At 42.5% G+C, this 19,666-nt stretch overlaps 1 protein-coding gene across 1 annotated transcript in view; it reads right to left on the bottom strand.

The window, feature by feature from the left end:
• The window catches only part of FAM98A (family with sequence similarity 98 member A), a 79,969-nt gene that overhangs the window by 50,721 nt on the left and 9,582 nt on the right, over nucleotides 1-19,666 (bottom strand). The window contains exons 2-3 of the mRNA XM_040350804.1: nucleotides 5,773-5,921; nucleotides 493-627 (exon numbers count right to left, since the gene is read on the bottom strand). Of these exons, the coding sequence (XP_040206738.1) occupies nucleotides 493-627; nucleotides 5,773-5,921 (284 nt within the window). The remainder of the gene's footprint in view (nucleotides 1-492; nucleotides 628-5,772; nucleotides 5,922-19,666) is intronic.

Genomic DNA, 19,666 nt, shown 5'->3' with positions numbered 1-19,666 from the left:
CTCGTGTTTCCAGAGCCTAGGAAGTGCAGTGAGTAACTACAGTTGGATAAATCAAAAACTGTCTTCATTTCAGGCTGCAAAGCAACAACATGCAATAAAAAAAAAAGGGGGGGGGGTGATTCTTTTCTATATCCACTGTAAAAGGCAAGTAGAACATTAAGCAAGTTAAGCTCTGCCAAAGAGGATTTATCCCTTTAGGCCCCATTCACACTTGTACAACCTGAAAGTCACGTGACTTTGCCATGACTTGAAGCAATGCCTGTGTAATCTTGAGGGCTATGGTCCTCAAGTTGCACTAAAGTAGTGCAGGGACTACTTTGAAGGCACATAGATGAGAACGGTACTTGTTGGAAATCATGGGATAAGACTTGTCATGTGACTTTGCAGTCTCAAGTCACACAATTGTGAAAGGGGTCTAAAACACATTAGCATACTTGCCTTGTGCAATAGGTACTGCAAAAGGTCTACATTGGTTATCCATAGGTTACTTACTTAGTAAAAGTAGGCAGTTCTTCTTTTCTAGAAGGCGCTTAGTGACATCTCCAGATGTCAAAGAGTTGTATGGGCAGTTCATCTCTGTCAAAAGACCACTAACTTCTAGTTGAAATCCTTCTGCCTCTGCAGGACCTATAAAACACATACATACATTTAAACATTTTATGTATCTTTCTGTTAAAGTATAACAATCCTAAAGCTCATTTCAGCTCAAGAATAAGAAAACATAATACTTAAAATGTAGTGGCTGTCTTCCTACCTTTTTTTTTTTAGCCTTCCTCATCTTCTCCTCCCTTCATTAACCCTCCTGGCGGTATTCCCGAGTGTGACTCGGGGTGGATTTTTTTGTGCTAAAAAAAAAAAAAAAAAAAAAACACGGTATCCCGAGTCACGCTCGGGGTAGCTATGCAGAGCCTGCAGCGCGCGCTGGCTTACCTTGTTCCTAGATCCAGCGATTCCACCGCGCTGTGTGAGCGAGCGGGACCTCGCTCGATTCACACAGTGTCCCCGTGTGCCGTCGATCTCCGTTCCCTGCGACGTTACGACGCACGGGGGCGGAGATCGGCGCCAAATTCAAAAAGGTAAACAAACACTATACATACAGTATACTGTAATCTTATAGATTACAATACTGTATGTAAAAAAAAAACAGACCCCCTAGTCCCTAGTGGTCTGCCCAATGCCCTACATGTTCTTTTATATAATAAAAAAAACGGTTCTTTCTCCCTGCAAACTGTATATTGTCCATAGCAACCAAAAGTGTCCCTTTATGTCAAAAATGGTTTTAGAGCAGCTAGAAAACAGCGATAATAAATTATAATCACCTGCAGAATTGTGCGATGGCGATTTGTGGGGAAATTCGTCATAAAAAAAAATAAAAAAAAATAAATGAATGACAGCAACAATTCTGCAACTGAGCAAATTTCAGTGATTTTTAGTTGATTACATTATTGAATAATTTTTATTAGAATTATATTATTTGTTATATTTATAATTATTTATTATATTATAATTTTGTTTTAAAAAAAATATGTCATACCCGGGATGCCTACTAGACTCTTGTTTGGTCAGATTTAAGCGAGTTATTCCTAAGAATTACAGGCCTACAGTATAAAACGCCAAATTTCCTTGCAAATAATGGTACCGCTTTCAGCACCTTTTTTCTGAAATAATCATACCGCCAGGGAGGTTAATAGGCTGAGCCTGCCAGTAACACTTCCAGTTCTAGGGAGGTGCTCACTCCCTATACTCTATATATGAAGGTGCAGCACTATCACCCTAGCATAGGACTACAGAACACTTCCCCCTTCATCTCCATAATCTAGGGGGGCACATGTTTTTTTAGTCTACAGACACGGCTAAGGGCTCCTTCCAACTGGGTGCAGTGACTGGCGTTTTCCTACATCATCACTGGTCACAAGAGCACACAGAAAACAATTACAGTATTTTCTATGTGCCCTGTTCACACTCCAACAGAGCCCCTGGGTGCAGAGCAGTGTGGTACAAAAATAAATAAATAAATATATATATATATATCATATCATAGTATGCATTTATTTGCAATGAACTGAAGCTCACCTTACAGCTCCATGTACTGTTATTTGCTGTTAATACGTTTTAGGGACTGTTTAATGTGATTAATTTTAGCTTGCAAAAAAAAAAAAAATTATGTCCCCGGAACCCCGCTTTAATTGAACAAGCTGAACTTAGAAGCCGATTGACTACCATGCACAACTGCACCAGATATTGCACTTTCCCGTTTTATCAAAATCAACACCTATGTCTTTTATAGACTGAGCATACTTTCTGCATACTTAAAGTAACTTCTGACTGTGCAGAACAGTCTGTCATTCACATTAGGGTTGCACCGATACTCGGGCAAATGCTCCCGATGCTTCACCCGATACCTTTGCATGCAGACTGGCTCCCGGAAGTCAGTGGGCGGAGAAGAGCACAGTAAGAGCGAGTTCTTGCAGCGGAAGGTAAACTTATGGGTCAGGGGTGTGGGTCGCAGCTGCATGTGCCACCCATCAGCATTGGTGACCCGGGTCGTCAATCAATAACGGAAGTGGCGGCCCAAGTTTCCGCTAGAGACTGTACACTGCAACGCCCATTTTGGTACACCATGCACTCGGCCTCAGTAGCCTGCAGTCACAAGGCGGCAGTGGACGTCCCGTTACACCCAGCCCATATAGTTCACCAACTATATAGGCTGGATGTAACAAGATGTCCACTGCTAAATTCTGACTAGGCTTACTGAGGCCGAGTGCAGGGTGCATCAAGATGGGCTCTTGTATACTCACTCTTATCGATTTTAATTTTATCATGCCAAGCTGCCGGCAATTATTAGTGCTGAATTTCAGTGCCACTGCATACCAAACAGTTTCATCTATCATTGCCCATAAGTTCCGCCTATTAGTGCCCATAAGTGCCGCAAATCAGTGGCACCTATATCAATAGTCTGTATTGTGCTTTGATAACTGTCACGACATAAAAGTGCATCGGTAATCAGCATTGGCGAGTATTTGATAAAAAGTTTTGGTACTTTTACTCGGTCTTAAAAAAGTGATATCAGTGCAACCCCAATTCACATTCATAAAAGGGCCTCATTTCTTCTTTTTTTTTTTTTAAGTAGAGTAATGAACGAGTATTCAGCTGCAAGTACAACTAGTACAAGATAGGCAAGTATGTCACATATGGAGCATGAGATAACCATGCAGAATCAAGAAACAAGTAGCATTTAGCATGGGCGGACATGTCAAACAAAAGGTACCAATTCAAACATGTGTAAAGAGAGGGATAAACCGGGGGAATGGTTTCATGGGGGTAGAATCATGTAAGGGCCACCCAACAGGTGCCCAGCAGTTTGGCTCACCCCCTAGAGGGGAGTGCCAAAAAGTCCAAGAATCCTGGGAAACTGTACACCGGGGTGAGTGGTAATAAAGCACTCGGAGGAAGGCCTACCTAGGGGCTTGAACCAGGCAGAAAGGGCTGCCTGGAGGCAAAACAAGGAAAAGACAGAGGCAGAAGGAATGTAATGGAGCAGCATGAAAGGAGGGGGGAGGACTCAAGGGAGGGGGAGAAATATAAAAAGGGGGGGGGGCGCAGAAGGCGTGTGCGTCATGTGCTTCAATGTGCAAATTAGGGTTTGGATCAGAGGGTCTATGCATAGTGGATATTAGGGGAGCAGTAGGGTGTCATTGAATACAGAGGGTAGGTAATGAGTAGCCCAGGGTCTCCAAAGTTTCTTAAATGTGTGCACTTTGTCCAGGATGACTGCTTCAAGTTTAATGTGAATCAGTGCGTGAGTAACTAGGTTTAGTAGCCAGTATGCATAAGGATGGATACTTTCCAGGCCTGAGCAATTGTCTGTTTGGCAGCTGTGGTGATGTGGAGCAGAAGCTTAAATTGGCGGTGGGTTAGAGCCTCAGGTTTGCTGTTCAGGAGAGCTACAGTTGGGTCCGGCAACAAAGGTATAGTGAAAATTTTTGAACGAATTGCAAACATCTCTGACCAAAATGAGCGCACTATAGGGTATGCCACCAAATGGGGGATGTGTGTGCCTGCCTCAATACAACTTCGAAAACAGAGAGGAGAGTGTTGTAGGAGGAATTTGACAATCCTGACGGGACCAGATACCACCTTGTAAGTACTTTATAGTTTGTCTCCAAGGCAGCAATATTGGGAGAAGAGTATTTAGTAGCCTGCCAGATATACAACCAATCGGGAGGGTCTATTGTAATGTTAAGATTCTTTTCCCACTTACCAACGTAATATGGGGGCTGCGCAGTTTCGGGGGTTAGGAGGTGAGTATGTCTCAGAGATTAATCCTTGTTTGTGGGGAACAGATTTGCACATTCGTTCCAATGGATTCGTTGAGGCTAAAAAGGGCCTCATTTCTAAAACTGGGTGTGATTATAGAAACCGGCCAAGTAGGTATTATTTTATATATACTGTGAGCGAGTGATGTCATAAGCCTAGGCCAATGACCAGATAAGAAACAGTAAGAGGGCTCTTTAAGGTATTTACTGACAGAAAAAAAATGAGATTAAGACAACAAGGGCAAAAGATTTAAGGAAAGGTTGCCACACTAACAGTAATTTCTTTTTTTTCACAAGAGCTGCAGTAAATTGCTTGTACTACTGCTCTGTATTTATTGCTGTATTACTTCCCTTTACATAGCTGTGTGCATTATTCCGAAGATGACAATGGACCGGTGTTTAGATTAAACAAAAAAAATAAAACTTGTTTTATTTTTTTACTCTCATGTGCAAGAGGCCCAAGTAAGGAAGACGGTTCATCACTGGTTTACAGCGTGGCTAATTTTTCAGAATCACAACCATTCATTTTTATTTCAAATCTACAATATGTAAACAGCCAAGATGGCCCTGGTTAGGTCACACTTCAACCACATGCCGACCAGCCACCGTCATGCTTCAGGAGGTTGGCTCATTCCTGCAAGTCGCTGTAGCTGTACGTCTGCTCCCTTTAAAGCTATAGCAGGTGCACGCCCGGTGAGTGGCGGGGGAGCCTATGTGCATGACCAGCGGTCGCAATGTCATCCAAAAATCGCTCCACAGAAAGCCAGAACAGGATCTGTCAATGTAAACAAACAGATCCCAGTTCTGACAGTAAAGTGTGATCGTCTGTTCCCAGTGATCAGGAAGAGCGATCACTCTCCTCCAGTGAGTACGCCAACCCCCACAGTTAGAAACACCTCCCAGGAAACAAATTTAACGTCTTGATCACCACTAGTGTTAAACCCTTCCCTGCCAGTGTCATTTATAAAGCACTGATCGTTGTATAAATGTTAGTGGTCCCAAAAAAGTGTCAAAAGTGTCTGATCCGCAATCCCGCTAAAAATCGCTGATCACCGCCATTACTAGTAAAAAAATAAATAATCAAAATGCCATAAATCTATCCCCTATTTTGTAGATGCTATAACTATTGCGCAAACCAAAAATATTAAGAGTACATATTGACCGAAACAGATGAAGATGTTTTTTTATTTTTTGGATATTTATTCTAGCAAAAAGTAATAGTTTTTTTCCCCCCAAAAGTTTTGTTTATAGCGTAAAAAAAAAAAAACAGGTGATCAAATACCACCAAAATAAAGCTCCATTTGTGGGGGGGGGGAAAGGATGTAAATTTTGTTTGGGTACAGGGTCGCACGACCGCCCAATTGTCAGTTAAAGCGACGCAGTGCCGTATCGCAAATAATGGCCTGGTCATTAAGGGGGGGAGAATCTTCCGGTCTTTAAGTGGTCAATGACTTACTATTAGTGCCTTCCACACTTTCTTCTATTGTGCAGAACAATTTCAGCTCAGCAACCAGCCATGCACAGAGCTTGGTATATTCGGGAGAAAGGGCTCCTTGAGCAGCAGCTTGGATCAAGGCACCATCATCCATTAGGGATCCTTTGTACCTAAGAGAATAAAACAGGTGAACTGACATTAATTGCATTTGTAACATACAGAGCCATATTCACAAATAAGGAATGTCCTATTGCCTATACAAGTGTGGGATATAATGAAATCTGACATTTATAACTGCACTGTGAATTCTACCACAAAGGAAACAATACTTTTTAATTAAGAGATCACAGGTCATTTATTTAAACAAAAGCATTATTGGGTGGAAGATAACTAAACCATGCAAATCACCTATTTTTAGAATAGAGCTGTGTAGCATAAATCAGAAATATCGACTTTTGGTAAATCAACCTCTAAGACCCCTACACATTTATGCCTTTTAATGCATTTTAGGTACAGTGCATATAAAAAATAAAGCAAGTCCTGCATGTTCCACATATGGTGTGCTTTCATCAAAACACATGTTCTATAGAGTTCATGGCTAACATGCCTAAAAAGTTACACACAGATGTGAACAAGGCCTAATACAACATTTGTTACATGAAGAGGAATCAGAGGGCAATAGGTAAATAAGTCCGCTGATCTGCATAATCGATCAATGGGTTTAGAGAAAGGGCCATTTTACGCCTTGTACACCGTCCTACAAGTTTCATTCAGCCCCCAAAAAAAACTGAGAGCTCAGGTTGGAGCCGATGTACCAACAATCCAAAATTAGTTCAGCGATATTTAACCACTTCAATACCAGGCATTTTCACCCCCTTGCTGCCCAGGCCAATTTTAAGCTTTCAGCACTGTCACGCTTTGAATGTCAATTGCGCGATCGTGCGATGTGGCTCCCAAACAAAATGGACGCCCCCCCACAAATGGAGCTTTATTTTAGTGGTATTTGATCATCTCTGCAGTTTTTATTTTTTGCGCTATACAAAAAAAAACACACACACAATGGGGTTATTTACGAAAGTCGGATCCACTTTGCACTACAAGTGCACTTGGAAGTGCAGTCGCTATAGATGAGGGGAAGCTCTGCTGATTTTATCATCCAATCATGTGCAACCTAAAATGCTGTTTTTTTTTCCTTGCATGTCCCCCTCAGATCTACAGCAACTGCACGTGTAGTGCAAAGTGGATTTGCCTTTCGTAAATAGCCCCCAATATGTTTTACTTTTTGCTATAATAAATATCTCAATTTAAAAAAAATATATATATATATATATATATATATATATATATATATATATATATATATATATATATATATATATTTTCTCAGTTTAGGCCGATATGTATTCTACAGAATTTTGTAAAAAAAAAAAAAAAAAAAAATCGCAATAAGGAGTATAGTGATCGGTTTGCGCAAAAGTTATAGCGCCTACAAAATAGGGGATAGTTGAAATTTTTTTTATTATTATTTTTTTTACTAGTAATGGCAGTTATCTGCGATTTTTGTCAGGACTGCAATATTGCGGCGGACAGATCGGACACTTGACACGATTTTGGGACCATTCACATTTATACAGCTATAAATACGCAGGGATTACAGTATGTGACTGGCAGGGAAGGGGTTAACACTAGGGAGCGATCAAGGTATTAAATGTGTTCCCTAGAGAGTGATTCAAACTGTAGGGAGAGGGGAACGACTGGGGAGGTGACCGATCGGTGTCCCTATGTACAAGGAACACACGATTGGTCTACCCTCCCTGACAGGACGTGGATCGGAGATCCAGAGATTCACATCCCTGGTTCTGTAACTGGCACACGCATCGGCACCCGAGTGACACGGCGGGTGCGCCCCCTAGCGGCTGGCAGAGCCACCTTGTGGACGTCATGTCAATAGGCAGGATGGGAAGTGGTTAATGGTCGTGCGTACTGGGCCCACAACCAGCTGTGTACGTAGCAGCCATTTTATTCATGTCTCAGCTCATCTCAGTCATGTGAAGGGCATAACCACAGTGACCTTGTGCCCCCCCCCCCCCCTCTATCCTTTTCTTTCAGTTATACCATACACAAACTGTTAACTGATGTCAGGACCTTCTGAGTCCATTGATCTGCACACAGATCCTTTCCATTAGCCAATCCACATTACCATCTGGAAACCCTTATAAAAGGGTCACCCTCACAAGCTGAACAATCCAGAGAACCAACAGATACCGGTCGTAAATAGCTCAGTTGGAGGCCAATACCGATAGCTGCAGGTAGGTTAGCAGTTGTAACTCCTGAACCAATAATAGCACAGCCAGAATATGAACATATTTATTTACTTTCCTCGGTTAATTTGTAACATTCCAAATATAGACACCCCTATGTCAGACCATACGGGAGCCTGTGGTACCCCTTATCCCACCTAAGTAAAGTAGACACCTGAAACCTGCCATATTTATTTTGAAGCAAAATTCATGCTGGACAATAAGTTACTGGTTGGCAAACTGTAAACTGGAGATATTGCAAGATATGAATACTAAACGAAAATTGTATTGGAGACATGGTCATGAAAGGACACCCAAGGACACTGCAAGTATTCTTCCCTTTTCAGGCCATTTTTTAGTTCTTTGTTGTTACAAAGAAATAAAGAGACAATAGAACACCATTTTCTCTGTAATTATTTGCACCGATTTGACCTTTTCATTATTAAACCTGATTTTGAAAAAAAAAAAAAAAAAGTGTTAAAACTGTCTTAAAGCGGAGTTCCACCTAAAAATTGAATTTCCGCTTAACCCACTCCTCGCCCCCTTACATGCCACATTTGGCATGTAATTTTTTTTTTGGGGGGGGGGTGGGGGGCTTCAGGAGAAGGGGGACTTCCTGTCCCACTTCCTCCTTCCGCCGAGGGGCTGGAAAGGCGATTAGCTTAATCGCCTTCTTGCAGCCCCTCCCTGTAGGCGAGCGCCTGTCCAATCGGACGGCGCCGCGTCGCTCGCGCATGCGCGGTGCCGCTCCCGCATGCGCAGTGGGTGCCCGGCCATGAAGCCGAAAGCTGTCACTGCCGGGTGCCCACACTAGGAGAGGGCGAGGAGCGGAGCCCCGGCCGGCGCGTCGCTGGAGCCGTGGAGCAGGTAAGTGTGTTTATTAAAAGCCAGCAGCTACACTTTTTGTAGCTGCTGACTTAATAAAACTTAAAAAAAGGCTGGAACTCCCCTTTAATGCAGCCTAAAAGAATCTCTTGAAGAGTGCTACTGAACAGTAAAAATCTTCTGTGTATACCCGTCTGTGGTGACAGTGTGTGTTACAGATGTTTATTCTAAAACCATAGTTGGCATTGCCAAGATTAGGTGTTCCTTCTCATTCAAAGGGAGGGGGGGGGGGGGGGCTTAATGCTCAATTTACCCAGTGACAATTACTTCCAGGCACCTAGATTGGGTCCCGCAAACTGGAAAATCTTTGTGCGCGGTGCAGCCGAGAGTGGCATTGTTAGGCAAGTCACCGCGCAATGCGAGATTGGCCAGTCCTTGGTCATGAGATGGTGAGGAGGGCAGGGGTCTGATAGCCGCTTCTGTTACAATCTCCCCTGCTGTTCTATTGAGTTTCTAGAAATTTCACATATTGCTTGGCACTTTAACCATCTGCCAACTGCTCACAGTAAATATACTGCGAGCAGGCAGCAGGTACAGGCACAATTACGTATATGTACGCCACAGCCTTCTTCCGGGTATGGGGCGCGCATGCACACGCCCCCTGCTGACCCAGGCTGCGATTTCAGTCAATGATTTTGGCTGAAACCTGCTGTGTCCATTTACACATAGTTCTGTTTTTACAAACAGAACTCTGTGTGCATAACAATCTGGCTGTTTCTTCTCTCTGAAAAGCAGAGAGAAAAAACAGCCAGATTAGAAAGTAAAATTTGTACAGATTACACATTGTTAGGCACACAATTAACCCCTTTCCAGCCAGTGTAATTAGTATAGTTTACAGTATTATCACTTAAAGACGTCAGTTAGCGACCCTCTCAGATAGTGTCTGTTAGGTTGCATTCACACCTGAGCGTAGTATTTTGCCGCGATTTTGCTGCGTTTTTTTACCGCGTTTTGCCGCGATATTTGCGGCATTTTTTACAGCGATTTTAGACAGGTCAAGGGTCACCAATGTTAAAAGCAGAAAAACTCCCAAATACGCCCAAAAAAAAGTCCCAGAACTTGTTTGCGCTTCAGGCGTTTTTGAACTTCTGGCTTCAGGCGTTTTGTAGTGGAGATGTGAACCATCTCCATAGAGAATAATTGATTTTTTCCCCTCCAGCGTTTTGTAGCTTCAGGCTTCAAGCTACAAAACGCTTAGGTGTGAATGGGGTCTTAGGGTAGGGCCCCATCACACTCCCACTATAAGTTGCTAATCACCACCATTACAGAATAGCATCTATCGCTGCATACAGTGCCTTGAAAAAGTATTCATACCCCTTGAAAATGTTCCACATTTTGTCATGTTACAACCAAAAACATAAATGGAATTTATTGGGATGTTATGTGATAGACCAACACAAAGTGGCACATAATTGTGAAGTAGAAGGAAAATTATTTTGTTTTACAAATAAATATGTGAAAAGTGTGGTGTGAATTTGTATTCAGCACCCCTGAGTAAATACTTTGTAAAACCACCTATCGGTGCAATTACAGCTGCAAGTCTTTTTGGGGATGTCTCTACCAGCTTTGCACATCTAGAGTGACATTTTTCCAATTCTTCTTTGCAAAATAGCTCAAGCTCTGTCATTGCTCATCTGTGAAGAGCAATTTTCAAGTCTTGCCACAGATCCTCAATTGGATTTAGGTCTGGACTTTGACTGGGCCATTCTAACACATGAATATGCTTTGATCTAAACCATTCCATTGTAGCTCTGGCTGTATGTTTAGAGTAGTTTTCAAGTCTTTTGCACTCTAATGCCGAGTACACACGATCGGACATTCTGACATCAAAACTGAGGAATTTTATCCGGCGGATTGTTTGCTCAAACTTGTCTTGCATACACACGGTCACACAAATGTCGGAAATGCCGAACGTCAAGAACGCGGTCACGTACAACACTACGGCGAGCCGAGAAAAATTAAGTTCAATGATTCCGGATTTTTGTGCGTCGGAATCGGCTACAGACTATCGGAATTTCCAACAAGAACTTTTGCAGTCGGAAAAATTGAGAGCCAGCTCTCAAACATTTGTTGTCGGAAATTCCGGATCTCCCAGCGCCGGGGCCTCAAAGATGTATATGCCTTGGAGGACAGGGGAGGAGGCGGGACGAGCGCCGAACATACACAGGAGAATTTCCTGTTTACAGGCGGCCTCTGTAATAGGAAGTCCCATCTCTGGCGCTGCAAGTGGACTGTTCTGTCCATCAAAGGCGGCGGGACTTTCTATTAAAGAGGCCGCCGTGTAAACAGGAGATTCTCCTGTAGGTAAACTTTGGTGCTCATGGGTGAATTCTTGGCAATGGTGGGTACCTGTGAGGCTGCAGATGGGCACTGACCCTTATTTTGCTTCACAGTTATTTAACCACTTAAGCCCCGGACCAATATGCTGCTAAATGCCCAAAGGCGTTTTTACAATTCGGCACTGCGTTGCTTTAACTGACAATTGCGCGGTCGTGCGACGTGGCTCCCAAACAAAATTGGCATCCTTTTTCCCCACAAATAGAGCTTTCTTTTGGTGGTATTTGATCACCTCTGCGGTTTTTATTTTTTGCACTATAAACAAAAATAGAGCGACAATTTAAAAAAATGCAATATTTTTTACTGTAATAAATATCCCCCCAAAACATTATATATATATATATAAAAAATTCCTCAGTTTAGGCCGATACGTATTGTTCTACCTATTTTTGGTAAAAAAAAAAAAAAAAAAAAAAAAAAAAAAATCGCAATAAGCGTTTATCGATTGGTTTGCGCAAAATTCATAGCGTTTACAAAATAGGGGATAGTTTTTTTTTTTACTACTAATGGCGATTTTTTTCGTGACTGCGACATTATGGCGGACACTTCGGACAATTTTGACACATTTTTGGGACCATTGTAACTTTCACAGCAAAAAATGCAGTTAAATTGCATTGTTTATTGTGAAAATGACAGTTGCAGTTTGGGAGTTAACCACAAGGGGCGCTGTAGGAGTTAGGGTTCACCTAGTGTGTGTTTACAACTGTAGGGGGGTGTGGCTGTAGGACTGACGTCATCGATCGAGTCTACCTATAAAAGGGATCACTCGATCGATGCAGCCGCCACAGTGAAGCACGGGGAAGCCGTGTTTACATACGGCTCTCCCCGTTCTTCAGCTCCGGGGAGCGATCGCGACGGAGCGGCTATAAACGAATAGCCGCGCCGTCGTCCCGGATCGCTCCCCGCGGGAATCCGACCGCTGCATGTAGCGGGGGAGGTCCCGATCGGACCCCCGACCCGCGGAAAGGCAAGGACGTACCTGTACGCCCATTGCCTGTACGTGCCATTCTGTGGACGTACATATACATGCGGCGGTCGGGAAGTGGTTAAAGTAAAAAAAAAATCCTGAAACGTTGTTCTTAAAGTGAAGGCATGTGTTATAAGCCAATAAATACAGTATATCCAAATAATACGCCCAAGCTCATCTCTTTACTCACACACAGCCACAAAGGCAAGAGAATTCTTGTTGGGCAGTGTATTGGTGCTTGGAGGAACACGCCTAGACCAAATGTTTATGATTCAAAGAATGTCAGGCAAGATGGTCGGACCTCACGCATGTTCACTTCATCAAATCTGGCCCTCTTTGAAAAAAGTTTGGACTCCACTGGTCTATGGTATAAACAGCCCCCTGGGTAACAAACAAGGCTCGATTCACTTAAAAAGAGAAGACTAAGCCCCATGTGTTTTTAATTTGGGCACAATTACCTATACAAGCAAACATTTCAGAGGAGCAACATCTCTTGAAGTACTGAAAAACGAACGAACTGCATGTTACATGTACATGCAAAAGTATATGCAGCTGTCTCCATCCCATGAATGATCGGTGCTTTACTTTTTTCTTCATCCATCATAAGTACTTACTATAATGGATTTTAGCTGAAAAGCTCTCTTCAAACTGTAGCGAGCCAAAAAAGAATGTGACAATTCGCAAATTAATGGCTCATATTTCAATGTCCTTGATTCACAAGAAACAAGTAAAAAAAATGTATGTATGTGTATGTATGTATGTATGTATGTATGTATGTATGTATGTATGTATGTATGTATATATATATATATATATATATATATATAAAATCACACACAAAAAAAAGTGAGTGTGATTGTAAATATTTTATTATATCTTTTCGTGTGACAACACTGAAGAAATTACACTTTGCTACAATGTAAAGTCGCGAGTATACATCATGTATAACTCAACACGCAGCCATTAATGTCTAAGCCGCTGGCAACAAAAGTGAGTACACCCCTAAGGGAAAATTTCCAAATTGGGCCCAAAGTGTCAATATTTTGTGTGGCCACCCTAATTTTCCCAGCACTGCCTTAACTCTCTTGGGCATGGAGTTCACAGGTTGCCACTGGAATCCTCTTCCACTCCTCCATGACGATATCACAGAGCTGATGGATGTTAGAGACCTTGCGCTCCTTCACCTTCCGTTTGAGGATGCCAAACAGATGCTCCACAGGGTTTAGGTCTGGAGACATGCTTGGCCAGTCCATCACCTTTACCGTCAGCTTCTTTAGCAAGGCAGTGGTCATCTTGGAGGTGTGTTTGGGGTCGTTATGTTAAAATAATGCCCTGCGGCGCAGTCTGCGAAGGGAGGGGAATAATGCTCAGCTTCAGTATGTCACAGTACTTGTTGGCATTCATGGTTACCTCAATGAACTATAGCTCACTAGTGCCGGCAGAGCTCACACAGCCCCAAGACCATGACACTCCCACCACCATGCTTGACTGTAGGCAAGACACACTTGTCTTTGTACTCCTCAGCTGGTTGACACCATATAAACCAAATAAATTTATCATGTTCTCATCAGACCACAGGACATGGTTCCACTAATCCACGTCTTTAGTCCGCTTGTCTTCAGCAAACTGTTTGCAGACTTTCTTGTGCATCATCTTTAGAAGAGGCTTCCTTCTGGGACGAAAGTCATGCAGACCAATTTGATGCAGTGTGCGGCGTATGGTCCGAGACTGACAGGCTGACCCACCCCTTCAACCTCTACAGCATGGCTGGAAGCACGAATATGTCTATTTCCCAAAGACATGCACTTGAACTCAACTTCTTTGGTCGCCGATGGTGAGGCCTGTTCCCAAGTGGAACCTGTCCTGTTAAACTGCTGTATGTCTTGACCACCGTGCTGCAGCATAGTTTCAGGGTCTTGGCAATCTTCTTATAGCCTAGGCCATCTTTATGTAGAGCATCCTCAGAGAGTTCTTTGCCATGAGGTGCCATGTTGAACTGCCAGCGACCAGTAAGAGAGAGAAGACCAAATTTAACACACCTGTTTCTCATTCACACCTAAGACCTTGTAACACCAACAAGTCACATGACACCGGGGAGTGAAAATGGATAATTGGTCCAAATTTGGACATTTTCACTTTCATAGGGGTGTACTCACTTTTGTTGCCAGTGGTTTAGACATTAATGGCTGTGTTGAGTTATTTTGAGGGGACAGCAAATCTACACTGTTATACAAGCTGTACACTCACTACTTTACATTGTAGCAACGTGTCATTTCTTCAGTGTTGTCACATGAAAAGATAATAAAATATTTTCAAAAAATGTGAGGGGTGTAGAAACTTTTGTGAGATACTGTATATTCAGCTTCCAGATTCAACACTGGTAAGAGGGGAAAAAAAAAAAAAAAAAAAAAAGGGAGGTTAAAAGGCGTAACATTTAATATAAAAGAAGAAAGTGACGTTAACCACTTGAGCTCCAAAAGGTTTTACCTCATTTTTTTTGCCATTAAGCACTGTGCTACTTTAACTGGTAATATCTACTCAAGTGAGATTGATGTCTTTTTTCACACAGAGCTTTCTTTTAGTGGCATTTGATCACCACTGGGTTTTTTATTTTTTAATATATATATAAATGAAAAATGAGTGTAAAAAAACAAACAAAAAAACAAAACAATATTTTTTTACTTTCCGCTACAAAAACATATACAAGAAGTAAAAATCGAAATTATTAATAAATTTGGACCAAAATGTATTCTGCGAAAATTAAAACCCAATAAGTGTATATTGATTGGTTTGTGTGAAAGTTATGTCTTCAAACTATGGTGTGTATATATATATATATATATATATATATATATATATATATATATATATATATATATATATATATATATACACATACACACACACACACATACACACACACACATACACACACACACATACACACACTGGAATTTTATAGTAGTAATGGAGGTGATCAGCGATTTATAGCGGGTCTATGATAGTGCGGCGGGCAATCTGACACTGGGTGGGAACTGACCGACACCACCAGTGACACTACGAATACTATTGACACTGGCTGGGAAGGGGTTAGCATCTCAGGGTAAACAAGAAGTTAATAGCTGGATTCAGTAAGAGTTAGGCCGGCGTATCAGTAGCTACGCCGACCTAACTCGGAATTTGCGCTGTCCTAAGTTTAAGTGTATTCTCAAACAGAGATACACTTAAACCTATCTAAGATACGACGGCTTGCGCCGTCCTATCTTAGGGTGCAATATTTAGGCTGGCCGCTAGGTCGCGTTCAATTGCGTTCGGTGCAGAATATGTAAATCACTAGATACACCTATTCACGAACGTACGTCCGCCCGTCGCAGTAAAGATACGCCAGTTCCGTAAGAGATAGGCCGCCTAAAGATAAAACATGCCCTCTAGGTGGCGTAACCAATGTTAAGTATGGCAGTCGTTCCTGCGTCGAAATTTGAAAATGTTACGTTGTTTGCGTAAGTCGTCTGAATAGGGCTGGACGTAATTTACGTCCATGTTGAAACCAATAGGTCCGTGCGGCGTACTTAGCCGCAATGCACACTGGGATATGTACACGGACGGCGCATGCGCCGTTCTTAAAAAACGTCAGGTCACACTTCATATACATAAAACACGCCCCTCCACATCCTCATTTGAATTAGGCACGCTTACGCCGGCCCCATTTACGATACGCCAGCGTAACCTTGCAGGCAAGTACTTTGTGAATACAGTACTTGCCTTGCAAACTTACGGCGGCGTAGTGCAAATGCCATACGCTACGCCGCCGCAACTATGCGCCTGCCATCCTGAATCCAGCTATAAGTGTGTGCCTAACAAGTGTTAATGTGTGTATTATGTGCTGCTTTTTACTAAAAAATCTATTTGTTCCTTCTCCCTGTGCGCCCTGTACCCAGAAGAGACCAGCGACATACAAGTACATTGCTGCGACTATATGAGCTGCCCATCTGCATTACAATACCAAACTAAACAAAAATGCAGACATGCCAAGTTGAAAAAGTGCAACCCTATATTTACCACCAATTTAAATACCTGAAGTACCAAGTGTTCTAGATTAGGTGCCAAGGATTATAATCTCATTATGCAGGCAGATCTGTCTTGTTTAAACCTCAGATATCTAGGGTCGGATGTTATCTCTGCTATTGATGTGTGTGCGTTCAACCTACACAAATTAAAACAATTATATATTTTTTTTTTTTCAAAATCAAAACGATTTGGCCTATTTGAAATTAACCATTCCACTGTAAGGAAGATAATCTACAAGTGGTGTATAACTACTATTTTGACCAGTACTGGCTGGCTCATGGAAAATCAGCCCAATAGCTGTCTGCTGCTAAACAGAACTGAACATTAAAGAAAGACTTAAACCCGATTCATGGAATTTGACCACATATTGACCATCTTCAAAGACCTTAGTCATGTGTCGGTGTTTCTGCTGTTTCTTTGCTCTTTTAGCAGCATGATAAGTTCTCCATCAACACAGATAAAACCAGCCTGAATTGTTTGTCAGGGTGGGAGCTATAAATAGATTAGCAGAGAGCTTGTCTTGTGACAGAACAGCTCTACACATCCCTTCCCTCCTCTACCTACATGGAGGGGGTGTGTGCGCTTTTCCTTCAATCAGCTGTCTCCCAGCGTATGCCAAGAATCCATACCTACTGCTGAATGAGGAAGTAAAAAGTCTAACCCGATGTTAGAATTCTAAAGAATATAGAAAGCTGAAGACAGCAGATATACATGCAAAAAAAACTTATGTAGGGAGATTTGTTTCATCCCTGTGCATCATCTGAGACTGGTAACTTCACTGGGTATATGTGAGGGATTACATCCTTTTTAATGTTGGTCTTTGAAGGCACAGGCAAAGACCAGGCCTTCTAGACATGTTTGGCAAAAACTGTAGACAGCATTTCAGGGGAACCTCATACCAACTGTGAAGCATGCTGGTAGAAATGTTATGGTTTGGGGTTATCACAAACATTTGTGGAAATACAAAATGTTAGAGTTGTTACCAGAACAAAAGGTAAGTGGTAAATAGGAACCCTTGTTCCAGAGACATCTAAGAAAAATTCCCCTTACTTTAAGAGATGGTTCATACACAACAATATAAACGGCCAGGCATTTTAAAGAGGTTGTAAAGGTTCGTCTTTTATTTTCTAAATTGGTTCCTTTAAGCTAGTGCATTGTTGGTTCACTTGCCTTTTCCTTCGATTTCCGTTCTAAATGTTTTTCTTCCCTTTGTTTGAATTTCTCACTTCCTGTTTCTCCTCAGTAAGCTTTCCACCATCATCCAAGCGGTGGAAAGTCATTTAGAACAGCTTACTGAACACCTTACTGAGGAGGAACAGGAAGTGAGAAATTCAGACAAAAAAAACATTTAGAAGGGAAATTGAAGGAAAAGGTAAGTGAACCAACAATGCACTAGCTTAAAGTAACCTATTTAGAAAATAGAACCTTTACAACCCCTTTAATAGTTAGACTTTTCCAAAACTAAATAATAAAAAAAAATGTTGGTTATACATACAATTTAATTTGAGGGGGGTGGAAATGTGGACTCTTATTTATCCCTACATGTAAACAAGTTTGTATAGTAGGTAAACAGTGAAACAAACACATAATTGATCAGCAGTATTTATAGAAGTTAGGAAAGCTTTGACAGCATAGCTAACCTGAACACATTGCCAAAAATAGGTTGCACCATAAACAAACAGACCGTGTATAGGATAACCTTTGACACTGGCTACCAAATGGTCATGGCCATAAAACATTCACACATTCCTTTGTAATTACCTTGAGGGTCTTGGATAGTCAATACTGAACTCCAGATTGAGCAAATATTATCTAAATACATTTGTCACGTGTATTTGAATCTTGGTGTGCTTTGTGCAGTAATCCTGTGTGAAATGTCACCTCTGTGCAAGAGCTTCCTGTAATAAAGACTGGTCATTGCTGCTCGCTCTCCTTGTGTGGATACTAGTCTGGACTCCACCCCTCCTGTTTTCCACAGGCAGCCTGTAGAGAATGGATAATATGGGTCCTTCCCACAGCTCTGCTCAGGCTATGTACAACACAAGGATGATGTCACTGCTAATTTCACAAGGCAATAAAGTATCTGGGTTTGTACAGGCATCTGTGAGCCAATCGTACAAGCAGAAAATGATGTTTCCGGGGGGCATTCTGTGTACAGAACACCTCCAGGTAGCCATATTGCATTTTCTGAAAATTGGCTGCAAATTGAAAAAGAAAGGTTATTTTTCATAACATTCAATTACAATATATGACTTGTGTTGCAATTGTATATGCTACATTATTTTTTCCCCCCACAAAGGTGGAGTTACCTTTTAAACAAACACTAGACCTGAGTAGTTGTAGCTATATGCGTCCCTTCTAATATTTCAAGCACTTAAGGCTACTTTTACATTGGGGCCATGGCCACGTTGGCGCTAAAGAGCGGCTCGTTTTAGCAGTGCTTTAACTGCGCTTTTTGGTTGCTAGCGGAACACTTTTAACCCCCGCTAATGGCTGAAAAAGGGGCTTAAAAGCGCCCATGTTACGGCGTTTCAGAAGCGTTCTTCAGGCGCTGCCCATACATTTCAACGGGCGGGGGGGGGGGGGGGGTTGGGACCGCTTTCAAACTGCCCCAAATATGCTGCTTGCAGGACTTTTCCAGTCCCGCAAGTGCACTGTCCCCCATCCAGGGCCGGATTCCTGACAAGGCCACCAAGGTCAGGCCTCGGGGCGGCAGTGGATGCAGAGGTGGCGCTGCGGCAACGGGGGGATGAAAAAACCTGTCGTCCCGGCAGAGGCCGAGTTTATATAGATGTATAGACATGTACAGTACGATTTAGTCAGATTGGGGCGATCAGGCGATGTTGGGTGTTACATATAGTTGGGGATTTTCTACTTTCACTACCAGTGTCAGCCAGCAGGGGGAGTGTCGGGCCGGTTATCACTGTCATCATTGCCTCTCCCCCGGACACTCACTTCCAGGACAACCGGGCGGGTGACCGGGAGAGTCTGGGGACCGGGAGAGGATGGTGACCGGTGCTGTAAGCTGTGATCAGAACTATGGGCACCCACCAGGAAGATGTGGCCATGAACGGCATTGGGGTGAATGCGCACCTCCATAATGACGGGGTAAGGGGGGGGAGGGATGCCACTGGGGGCACCGGGCAAGTGATCGGGGCTGCCAAGAACAGAGATCTGGGGGTCGGGACCCAATATAGATCCCCTGGACTCTTCAGTGTCATATTGGTTCTCTGTAATGCGATGACCTGTCAGTATCCAATCTAGGATTACTCTGTATACTACACACTGTACTGTGCTCTCCATCTACTGTACTGAGGATTATCCTCCTATCACTGATCATCACTCAGCTCAGCCTGAT

This window comes from Rana temporaria, chromosome 4 (assembly GCF_905171775.1).
Source record: "Rana temporaria chromosome 4, aRanTem1.1, whole genome shotgun sequence".
NCBI lineage: Eukaryota > Metazoa > Chordata > Amphibia > Anura > Ranidae > Rana > Rana temporaria.
Note: the sequence above shows the minus strand (reverse complement) of the source record. Positions and strands in the feature narration are given on the sequence as shown.